The sequence below is a fragment of the Panthera onca genome, chromosome A2 (genome assembly GCF_046562875.1).
Source record: "Panthera onca isolate mPanOnc1 chromosome A2, mPanOnc1 haplotype 2, whole genome shotgun sequence".
NCBI classification, from domain to species: Eukaryota; Metazoa; Chordata; class Mammalia; order Carnivora; family Felidae; genus Panthera; species Panthera onca.
The window spans coordinates 114,068,082-114,080,739 of record NC_138340.1 but is presented as its reverse complement, the minus strand read 5'-3'; the positions used below and the strand labels follow the sequence as shown (position 1 = coordinate 114,080,739).

The following is a 12,658-nucleotide window of genomic DNA, read 5'->3' as shown; positions in this document are numbered from 1 at the left end:
AACGACATCAAAACCACTACATGGGTGATGGGCATTACGGAGGACACTTGTTGGGATGAGCAGCGGGTGTTAGATGTAAGTGATGAATCACTAAATTCTATTCCTGAAACCATTATTACACTATATGTCAACTACTTTGGATTTAACTAAAATTAAAAGAAAAAAAGAACAAAAACAAACACACACACACACACATGAAATGATGGCTTAACCAAAGTTCACAGCATTTCTGTGACAGACATGGGGAAACATTTCTCCCTATCATCAAATTTACCCGAAAACCAGAATCTCTGTGAGTTGAGGCAGCATGATCTCAACATAATCAAGATGAGAATTTCAAGTTGGATATTATAACCTGGACGTTTTATATCTAAGGTATGTATCTGGAAGGTAAGGAAGTAGCTTTTACTGTTGGTGAAACTGTTCCCAAGATTTAGTGTTGCTGCTGAATGACTTTTCCCTAGTGATGAGATATTCTGAGCACATGAACAAACAACATCATTATTTTTTTTTTTATTGCCATCTAAAACAAAATTTGGAAAAGCAACATACTCAGTTTAGGACAAGGACCTGCTTCTGTGGCAGACTGGGGTCTTGACTAGGAATGGCTGCAGGAGACTTTATTTTGATGATGATGATGACGACGACGACAACTCTTTTGTTAAAAAGGTTGCAAAGTCTTTCTCACAGTGCTGTTTAGACAGAAATTCCCTAAGATACTGTATTAGTGTAATGAAGGTTCTCACTTTGAGAAGGACAATTCACACAAGTTCCCTGAATAGGAGGAATCAGAGCCTGTTTGTCAAGGTAAAGAGATTGCAGGTGGGTTTTGAGATAAGTGAATAAGACAGTCGCGCTGGTTGGGGTAAAAACACACTCAAGAAATGAAAGAAAGAAAGAAAAAAAAACACTTTTCTATAGACATCTAAAACCTCACTGCACGTCCCGCTGTTTAAAATTAGCCGCTTCTCCACTGGCCTTGGGAGCTGCGACAGCTTGGCCGGGACAGCTTGGCCGGGAGCGCGGCTGCAGCACCCGGGGACGCGCGGCAGCGGGCCGCGTTACTTAGCAACCCCAGCAGGAGGGGCCGCAGAGTTGGTCAAACCCCGCCCCTCAAGAAAGGTTTCAGCTGAAAGCCGCGCAGCTGGCCAGGCGGCGCAGGAAAAGGAAGAAAGTCCTGAATAGAAATGAGTTGTTTTGCTGCTTCATATAGTTAATATAACCAACACGTCCTTCTCAGATAAAAGCAAACTTCAATTAGAATTATAAAAAAAAAAAAAAAAGAAAAAGAAAAAAAAAGACTCATGGTGCAGGACTCCAGGTACCATTGCTTAGAAAGAAAAATGGAAGCTAAACAAGAAAATCATAGATTATTTCCTTTGAGATATAGAATATATATAGTATGCATTATATGTTAAATATTATGACACATATTTTGATATGTACCATATTTCAATATATCCATACTGAAGTATTATAAGGCAGCATGAAAAAATTCTAGTTCCATTTGCATTTTTTTTTTTTAAGGAAAACTGCTTTTTTAAAGAAAATAAGGTCAAGTTCTTTGTCTGTGGTCTGTTTGGAATTTACCTTCACATAAAGTCAAACAACTACTACACAGACGACTATGTGTCCAAAAAAAAAAAAAAATCTGGATTGAATTTAGGAACAGAAAGGTCTTTTCTGTAATTCAACTTTATTTTGAATTTAGAAATTAGGAGAGACTAGAATGCTGAGTTATATTGTAGGAGGGCATGAATTGAAAAAAAAGTGATTCCTACCCACAAGGGATATAATGAGAGAACTACATACCTCCTGAGTTTATTTAAAAACTAGAAGCTTCCAGCTCAAGAGAGCACATTTTATCACAGTGTGGGACTTAATTTAACATTGTTCTAAAGTCCCACCCAAGAACCCATTTAAAAATATCTATAATCAACTGTAATATAATCATGTAGCATCAAACCCAAGGAACATAATAATGTTGAACAAACTGAAAATGTGCTAACTGAAAACAATTCCCCCTATTAATCTTAGTACCACTTTTAGGAAACACAATCATGATAAATATCTGTAAAACAGCTTTTACCTTATTATTTCTGTGAAATAAATTTATATTATATAGCTAATATTTCTGTTAGTTTTTTTGATCTTTTTAAAGTAGGCTTCATACCCAGCACGAACTCCATGTGGAACTTGAACTCACAACTCAGAGATCCAGAACTGCGCTAAAATCAAGAGTCAGACACTTAAGTGACTGAGCCACGCAGGCACCTCACTGTTAGTTTTAAGTTTCTATATAGGGCATGCTACTTGAAGATTATTATTAAAAGGATAAGTACATGAAGAATAGAGGAAAAGTACAAAATGTCTTTTAAAAAATATTTATAAGTTCAGAAACAATCTGAAATTGTATCTTACAATAAAGTTACTCCAGCTAAGATTAAAGTCCAAAAACTACTTCAATAATATTTGTGGGGGGGGGATTTGAAAGATTAAAGAGATATAATTTTACGAAGATGTTTCACAGATCAGCAGCTTCTCTAATATGTAAGCCAGTAAATATGCTTTGGAAAAGGTACATGTTGATAAATCTCCCCAGATATGTTTTCTGTCGATTGATATGATAAGATGTATTTTACTTAAAATTAGGATTGTCTGGAGTTTGGTGGATTTAATTATTTGTAATTACCCAGCTGTTGTCAGCCTGTGGCCATTTTATGACAGTGGTATCTACTATGTGGGTCAGGTTCAACTGTATATCTTCTCAAACACAGATTTAATGTGCTATTGATGAAACCATTACTAGAACCAAATTAAAGTCTGGGCTGATGTATTGGTCCACAGGGAGCTGTCAGACATGAAAGGAGTAATTAGTATTCATTACTTCATACTCCACAACATTCCAATTATTAATGAACTTCAACTTTTGGACTATGCTATATCTATCACAAGCATCTTCTCAGACATTCATTATTAGGAAGAATAAACTAATATTGGTTAAAAAAAGGCCCCTAAAACAAACAGAACTGAAAAAAACAAAAACACTATTAATAGCGGAAAACTTTGTGAGGGATGTGACTTTCAAGAGTGTGCAATGCAAAGATTATCCCACCTGCATGGGAGGAATAGGATACAATGAAGACATGCACCCGCTTTGCAATCCTCTTTTCCTTGTTTTCCAAGCTATCTTGTCTTTACAATACAAGGGAAACGTCTATAATCACAGAGGTAATTGCACAGACAGGACAGCAAAGAAATGTAATGATAGAAGGGCCTAGAAAAAAGTTAAGCAAAATGTTCATTGTTGAACATCAGAACAGGAGGCCCATCAGACAATTTATAATCATGTAGGTTAGTCTGGGATGTGATCAAGGTAAACTCACAATTTTTCTGTTCCTGTTATAATATTACAAATGGGTATTTCTATTAAAAGCCCTATGGACCTTTTCTCATTAGTTTTCTTTTCCGTTGTTTTCTCCTTTTCATTTACAGCATTAGAAGAAAAATAATTCTTACTTCAACCAATGTATTTTAATTTTGCATATCACCTTCTAGTTTGCACATGTATGAATTTTTAAAATTTTTCTTTTTTTCTTAGTGTTACATGAAGTAACAAGAAAGCATTTGCCCTGTTTAAACATTTTGTCAGATGAAAATAATACTATCACGAAAATATCAAACATTATTCCAACGTACTTTTAAAGTTTTTATAAACTGGTAACAAAATGTGGAGTATTCTCAATTTTTTCCATTCAAAACTAAGAGGTGTGAAAAAAAAAAGGAAGTAAAATAGTTCCTCCTCAGCAGAGGTGGCTAATAGTAGTCAATACAGAACTCGACTGTATTACACAAAACAGCAGATGAGTCAAAGTTCCTACCTCTGTTCTCTCAAAGACACCACATTTCTTACACACTGGTGGGGAGCATTTGAATTTCTATGACCACTATGGAAAACAATTTGGTGTTGTGTTTTAAAGCTTATTGTGCACACACTCTACACCTTAACTCTTCTGCTCCAGAATATGAACTATGAAGAATCTCTTGCTGTGTGCACCTGTAGATGTATAAACGAACCATCAGTATGTTACCATTCATAGCAGCCTGGCTTCTTAGAATAGAAAACATAAACATAACCTCAATGCCCTTCAATAAGAACATTTAATAAATTGTGGTAAAGTGACACTAGTATTTCAATGATGAAAATGAAACAATTAGAGCTAGAAGAATATGGGTAAGTCTTAGGCACCTAATAGTAGAAACTTCAAATCCCTTTATACACACACACACACACACACACACACACACACACACACACACACACACACACTATGTGACATTTTTGTAAAGTCCCAACTCAAACAAAAATAAATGAAACTATTTTAAATAAAGCTTTGAAATGATAACAAAATTTAGAATACTACCTTTGGGAGAGGAGGCCCAATGGGAAATGAGAGGAGCACAGAGGCAGCTTAGAGAATTTAGTTCATAATTTGAATGGAAGATACTTATCTAATTTATCATTATGCTTTATATAATTTTATATGTTACATATTTTATATGTATCAGCATTAAATAATACAACTTAAATGACCAAAACTCTCTATTGTTCTTAGGAGGAACCTTAAAACATCAAAAGATATGACTGATTCCTTTTTCACACATCCCACGTCCAAAAAACAACGACTTACACTTCTGGATCTCTGGCTTAGTCTCTGATTCATACTCTCACTGTACTTATCAGTGGTTCAAGATTCAAGAGACATAATCTATTCTGACTACCTATGTGTGCTATGCTTAGTTTGTATTTTTTTCCTCACCAGGTAAGAAAATGTAAACACAGAAAAATGGCCTAAACAACTTATTCCACATCACCAAACTGGAGGGTATCGGGCCAAGATTTGAACCAAATTTTATGCTACTTCTTCTACCCTGGTGCTATTTTTTCAATTATTTATTTATTTACTTATTTATTTGAGAGAGAAAGAGAGAGAATGGGGGAGAGGGGCAGAGGAAGGTGGGGAGAGAGAAAATCCTAAGCAGGCTCCATGCATGCACCCTGATGTGGGGCTAAATTTCACAACGCTGGGATCATGACCTGAGCTGAAATCAAGAATTGGATGCTCAACTGACTGAGCCCCCAGGGTCCCCTCCAAGGGCCAATTTCTGACAACTACATGCTAGTACATAAGCCCCACCTCACAACCTTAAAGTCTCTCTTGAAAATTTTTTTTTAAAGTTTTTTTTAATGTTTTATTTATTTTTGAGACGGAGAGAGAGACAGAGCATGAGCAGGGAAGGAGCAGAGAGAGAGGGAGACACAGAATCGAAAGCAGGCTCCAGGCTCTGAGCTGTCAGCACAGAGCCCGACACGGGGCTCAAACTCACGAACGGTGAGATCACGACCTGAGCTGAAGTTGGATGCTCAACCGACTGAGCCACCCAGGCACCCCTCTCTTGAAAATATTTACATAGCTAGTTCAAGACTGTGGATTAATCACTGCATTAACTTTTCCTCCCATAGCGAGTCCTAGGGAAAAGATGGAAAAATGTATATTCAAAGAAACAATAAATTCAAAATCATGTTGGAAAGAGTACAACGAGTGGAAGCCAAAAAAAAAAAAAATGAGGAATGAAAGAAATTCATGAAAAATCTAATGGAAAACATTAGCAAAAGTTAACAATACACAGTCCATGGAAGGCAATAAACATATCCTTATTGGCATTCAAGGAAAATCAAAATAAAGCAGAAAGGAGAAGGATTCTGTTACTGATGCTTCCACTGGCTCTTGCTCATGATGCCATATCTCCTTGTGTTCTGTGATCTCTGCCTGTGAACTCACAGATACTTTGAAATGGTATCTCGTACAATCATCTAAAGCCTAGGGTTACGTACATAATTCCTGACAGCATTTTTGTTTGCTTCTGCCAAATACATTGGAGTATGACCTATCCAATGCCACTGAAAAATAAGTTATTGGTTTGAGGTTTTTAGGGCATCTAAGTAAAAATTTGTCTTGAACATTTACGAGAGGGATGGTTTCTGATTAGGAACTCTCACAGGATGTTTTTCCACCTCTTTTCAGGGCCAAAGTACAAGAAGGAAAGCATTCCTTTCTGCAGGGCTGGGTTTTGTTTAGTTTTCAACAATTTTACCCTTAAGCAGAAGGTAGGGCCCCTACAGTTTCTAGCATTATACAGGAGTCTCTTAGCTGACTTCACACCCTCAAATGGCTTGGTCCAAGTTCTAGGTATCCACCAAAACAGAGACCCAGGTCATTATGTTTTAGCAGGTGCCCTCAGGAAGAAAACCAGCTTCGGTGTTCCTTGCCTATTTGATTCCTATAGTCCTATTTTTTTTGGTCAACCAAGTGCCAAAAGATGTGAATATGTTAACATATTTAGTTGCTTTTCAGCATTCACACATCTACTCTGCCATAATACCCGAAATATAAGTCTATGTTTTTATTGTTTTATTTTTACTTTGGTTTATTCATCTTTTTAAAGACATACAGTATGTATTTCTTACCCATAGAGAACTTGTAGTCTAATACAGATAGGAGTGAAAAAAAATTAAACATATTCTAAGACGGACAGATAAAGGCAAAATGACACAGTGGCCCAGTACAGAATGGACTGTGCATGGGAAGCCCTGAAAGTGGAAACTTAAAATTCTCATTTAATAAATTAAGTAGCAGGTGAATTCTGAATTAAGTGAATTTGGGATTTGAAGAAAGGTAAGTAAAACAGCCTATCATAGGAGGGGGTTATTAATCTGTGTGAATGAAGGGAATATGGAAGTATCAAATAGGTAAGGCATTTCCTAGCCTTCACAGAAGAGCTTCAATTCAATGTAACAGGCAACAGAGAATTCTTTTTTTAAAAAAAATTTTTTTTAAACGTTTACTTATTACCAAGAGACAGAGAGAGACAGAGCATGAGCATGGGAGGGGCAGAGAGAGAGGGAGGCACAGAATCCGAAGCAGGCTCCAGGCTCTGAGCTGTCAGCACAGAGCCCGACACGGGGCTCGAAGTCACAAACCGCGAGATCATGACCTGAGTAGAAGTCCGAGGCTTAACCAACTGAGCCACCCAGGTGCGCCAACAACACAGAATTCTTAATGGGTTCTTCGACAGGTGAGTGACAGAAGCGGTGTTAGGAAAAGATTATCGTAATCACTCTCTGGGTTGGAGAGTAGTGAGCAGAGAGAGACTGTAAAGACGTTACCTCATTCAGCATGAAGAAATGAAAGGTCTGAATTACACTGTAAGTTGTAGGTAAAAAAAAAATTATATATATATATATATACATATGTGTATATATATATACACATATACACATATATATATACACATATGTATATATATATATATGGATTCCAAAACATTGATGAGAAAATAAACAAGGTTTAGGGGAAAAAGAGTAGGAAGAGTAACAATGGCCAAGCAGCATTCATAGGAATTCTACTGAAAGGTGGTAGTGACTATTTATTTGGAAAAAAAAGTTCAGAAATTATGTTTACAACATGTGTATTAACTGTCAGAGAGTCATACTGATGTGGGAAACAAAGGCAGAAGGAAATGGTAGATAAAATTAAATTTCCTTATAACCTACAGCCTACTGACAAATACTAGAGATAGGTAGAGTATACATTCCTCCAGGAACTATCTTAAAGTTAATGCTTTGCTAGAGGGAAAAACCACCTTAGTTTGACAATAGCTAGGCCCCTAGGATCTCAGTATCTTCTTTGGCAGATGAAAGTCCTTTTGGAAACTTACCTTGCCTTTACCTCCCCCAACTCCCAAGTATGTGGTTAGTCACTCCTCACAATCCCGGGGCAGGTCTTTCTGTCCCAGGTCCTGTCCCTGTGCTTAAAAAAACCCCACCTTTTGGCACCAAAAATGTCTCAAGAATTCCTTCTTGGCTTTCGGCTCCAGATCCCCTCCATAACTCCAAATCCACATTACTAGGTCATCTGAGAGGACATTTAGTCATTCTTTTAGTCCCCATTTTTGTCATCTGTGAAGATCTCTGATCTTCTGACTGTACAACATGTTTCAAAATGATCACATCTACCAGGCTGGTTTAACTACCTCTCCGTGTAGATATTTCCCAATCTACGTGGTCAGACAAGGTCTCTTTATCAGGCTCCATACTTACATGTCCATTGGCTTCCTAGACTTCCTTTTTTGAGAATCTTAAAGTAGCACCTCAATCTCTGAGTGTCTAATAAGTGAAATCATTACCTCTTTCCCTACCACATTTCTCTATAAATCCCAACATCATTTAGCTTGGCAGAAGACTAGAAATTACCCTTAAACCTTCCTTTTTTTCCCTACCAACAAAATCCCATTAATGACCATGAACTGATGAAATTGACTCCTTGAGAATCCTTTCATTTGTCCTCTCCCCTCTCTCTCTCGTATCCCTTAGTTTAGGGTCATATTATATCTCAACTGGATGATTATAATTGTTAATTAGATCCTGGCCCTAGGTCATCCATGCTCCTTCAGTCAATACTTCACACCACCAATAGCAGGTCCTTTCAGAAACAAATGTGATTATGTTACTATCCTAGGATACTCACCAGTCTTTACTAGTTTCCCCACTGACTTATGCTCATGATTCTCAAGTGAAAATAAGGAGACTACAGATTTCTTATTCCAGGAGGACAAGGTCCTTTGGTCAAGAACCACTGCTATTGTTGGGGTGCCTGGGTGGCTCAGTCAGTTAAGTGTCCAACTCTTGATTTTGGCTGAGGTCAGGATCTCATGTTTCATGGGATGGAGCCCCACACTGGGTTCTGTCAGTGCCGAGCCTGCTTGGGATTCTCTCTCTCTCTCTCTCCTTTTGCCCCTCCCTTGTGTGCACACACACACACTCTCTCTCTCTCAAAATAAATAAATAAACTTAAAAAAAAAAAGAACCACTGCTGTTGTCAACTAGCGTTACTGATAGGAATGGGCCCGTTTATTGTGTTTGGGGAAAAGAGAAAGAATTACCAACCTATAGAAAAAGGCCAACTTAGAAGACATCTGTGGGTGCCCAGACATCCCCACTCTGGGGGGTCCTGCCAGTGTCTCTGTTTTCACCTCACCCAGGCCTTACTACCCTTTCTCCCTTCCAGCACAAGACTCTCCCTCAATGCGGATCCTATTTGCAGTCCTCCCAAAGCTGTTGGGCTCTTCTGTGTGTTTTGCTATTTGGTATTAGTTCCCTCATTCCAAAATTCTCTTCTCCACTTGTCTACCTGACAAATGTCCACTCATCTTTCAACACTACTATTAAATGTCCATCTGATCAAGTGTGCTTTTTTCGACAAAGCCATTCCAAGTCTCCACTATGGAAATGATGAATCCCTGCCATGTGAACTTCTATCATCACACCAAAGGCACTGTAATACTACTTTTATTGCTTATACGTCTGTCTTTCCCCTAAGGAAATGTAGCTTCCTTAAAGGCAGGGTCTGTACCTTATTGGGCTTTGAAGCTGCAGGACGCAGTACAGTGCCTGGCATAACAGTACTCAGAGAAGTTTTACTCAGGGACTGATACAATACACAGGGACTCCACCAGCACTGAGATTCTCTGGAAAAAGACACTAAAAACATCCACAAGGGAAAGGGAAGTAGGAAAAACTGGAGGTACAGATCTGAATTTACACTCTTAGAAGTCATTGTTTCCACATGTAACAGTTTAGAAAGTAGAAACGTAATAAATGCATATGATAAAAACCATTTGTGAAATTCTTACATACCATTTAAAACTCTCCTGACCTAAAAAAAATACTGGAATGATATGATCTGTTCTATAGAACCTAATAGAATTTGTACATATTTAAGTAATAATATAACTTCAAATAAGTCGTGCTAGATTGTTTGTGATAAAGCCTTGATGCTTTACATGTTTGTTTGTGAAATAAAAGACTTCTGGGATTCACAATAGTACATAATTATATCCATGCTGAAGAAAAATTAGGACTCAAATTCATCAGTCCCTGGAAATTTCAGATTATATATATATGTGTGTATATATATATATATATATATATATATATATATATATATGTGTGTGTGTGTGTGTGTATACATTTAATTATATTTAATTTATATTATGTATTTAGATCATTTATATATTTAAGTATATAATATATAACATGAAATATATATAGTCATATTTACTGTATCTATATTTAAGTAATATACAGAGACAGAAAGAGAATGTGACCAAATTTCTTACACCCAAATTGTGTTATTAAAGGTTCACGTTAAAGCTACAGAATGAGTATGTCAATGAAAAAAAATTTTAGGTCTTCCTAATAGAGTCAAAACCTTAATAACAAAGATTTCACTTCAGTGGCATTTAGGATTTTACACTATATTTTTAACACATCAGACACAGCTACAATTATGTTTATGTCAGAGTTACAGTTTGTCAAGTAGCTTATCAGATTTTTCTAAATGCAACTCTGGGTAAATTTTGGCTTATTAAGCAATTATAAGTTGTCAGTCACTGGAAACGGGTTTACTTGTAAAATAAATACTAATCGGTTAGGGACTGTTTAAAAAATAGAAGCTAGTTACCCTTAAGTAGACCTATTTCCACTTAAAACTGACAGAAATAAGGTGGTGATGGGAAAGGAGACAGGTGACTTTGAGGCTGAGACTAGATGTCAAAAAAAAAAAAAAAGGGTGTTGGGAAAATTCTGAAATGATCCCTCTGTGAAGGAAAAACAGTAACAACAACAACAACAAAAGGGAAGGAAAGGCAGTGAAGTAAGTCTAGTGAAGCCTGGTGTCCTGAGAGAAGAGGCACAGGGAGCGTGTGGAATGTCACAAGCCCCTGTGAGCCCACACAGGCTTGGTCAGAGACATACTTGCTACAGGTGACCTTGAACACATTTATAGCAAGTGCTGTGATGACTACTTAGAAGTGGCTTCAGTGCCCTGGGAGAATGTCCTGGACAGTGGGGTGTCCAGGGGGAATGGCAGCAATTTGGAAGGAACTAGAGCTCACTGGGGGTGTTCCTACTTGTTGGTGGCACCGCTACTGGTTTGGGAATGATTTCAGAGGCCCACTGACGAGTTTAATGCTTACCAGTATTTCAAGTTTATTAGAAAAGAGCACTAACATGGCAAAACCCTCATGTTGTGGATGCCATTATGCTGGATGACGCTGAATTAAAACAAAGTGTGTGGACTTAGGATACAAGAGATCTGCAGTTTAGGCAAACACACTACAGGTGTTTTGCCAACTCAAACTTCTTTGTGGTGAACTAATAAAGGAGCAACTACCCTCAGCTTTGTGGCAATGCATTTTGTGGTTTATAAATCAGGAATTGGCTAACATGAATCTAAACCTATCAAGGAAACAGTCTGAAAGTCTGGGTAAGGTTTGAGGTTGCTTTTGTCTTGGAATGTAGGTGCCATGGAATGAAAACTCAGAACCATCACTAAGAAGATTCCAGAGGACTATGCTTGATCGTGAGACTGACAAACAAAGCTATCACACTCATATGCAGCACAAAATATTTGTTAAAAATTCAAAAACACTTACTTCCCCTTTTTAATTGTGTTCCTGCCAAGCAGTGGATCAAGGACCGGATCTATTGTTTCCTCCACATTTTCAACTAAGATGACATCTCCAAAGGCCAAAGCAGTTTCAATGGCATTCAAAAACCTTAAAATCCAATCATAATTGATATCATAAGATTTCAATAAGCACAGGGAAAATGTTCCAAATTATTGAAATTATATTTGATGTAGATTTTTTTTAGTGAGACAAACTTAGAGAAAACTTTCATATAGTATTCAATTAGATTACATAGAAAATAATGATTAGATTTTGAGATGAATTACACAGTGATATTTTCCAAGTGAAATTGAACAGTATGACTAAGTCCATGGGTAAATTAGTTCTTGTGACAATAACCATGGTTGAGACAAATGTAACTTATCCAAACATCATAAATTTAAATTAATTTAACAGGTCTTTTTTTGATAAAAAAATTCAAAATATATTAAATGCCTTGTGGTTTTGTCAAACATTCATTTAAAAAAAAACCTTTAGGTTCGGTTGTGGTAAGTGGTAAATTATCATTATATTCTCATTCTCCAAATTCTCCATTCATTCTCACTCTCCAAAAATAGTTTCTCCCCTTCAAAAATAATTTTCCCCAAGTATTCAGATAAGCAAGGAGTACATTTATCTGCACGGCCGCAGAAATTCCTTATTTCACTTTATGTGTGAAAAGATGAAAAAAGGGTCAAATGAAGTACTAGTAAGTCTAAAAGTATTCAGAATTAACTGAAAACCAACTACATACAAGACTTTATTTATCATACAGTATTGTCATGAGGACCCAAAGACAGAAAGTCTCAGTAGATTCAGTTCTCAAAAACTGTATGTAAAAGGTGACGAAGAAATGATCTTAAGGCATTCCATGTTGGGACTTGTAGCCATGTTGCAATCCTACTCTAGGCAAAGTGTATGTTCAGAAATAGGATTCTAATCACCATTAGGCCTATAAACGCAGGTGACAATTCTTGTGTTGCCATATGTCAAATGCCCTAAAGGATTACGGTACATCTAATTTCCATTCTTGGCCTTAGGGAAATGACCTATTTTTCCACTCAGGCACAGTGTTTGTTCCAATCTT

At 37.0% G+C, this 12,658-nt stretch overlaps 1 protein-coding gene across 1 annotated transcript in view; it reads right to left on the bottom strand.

The window, feature by feature from the left end:
* The window catches only part of DNAH11 (dynein axonemal heavy chain 11), a 359,440-nt gene that overhangs the window by 72,772 nt on the left and 274,010 nt on the right, over positions 1–12,658 (bottom strand). Inside the window, exon 65 of the mRNA XM_060632677.3 lies at positions 11,557–11,679. Within this exon, the coding sequence (XP_060488660.3) occupies positions 11,557–11,679 (123 nt within the window). The remainder of the gene's footprint in view (positions 1–11,556; positions 11,680–12,658) is intronic.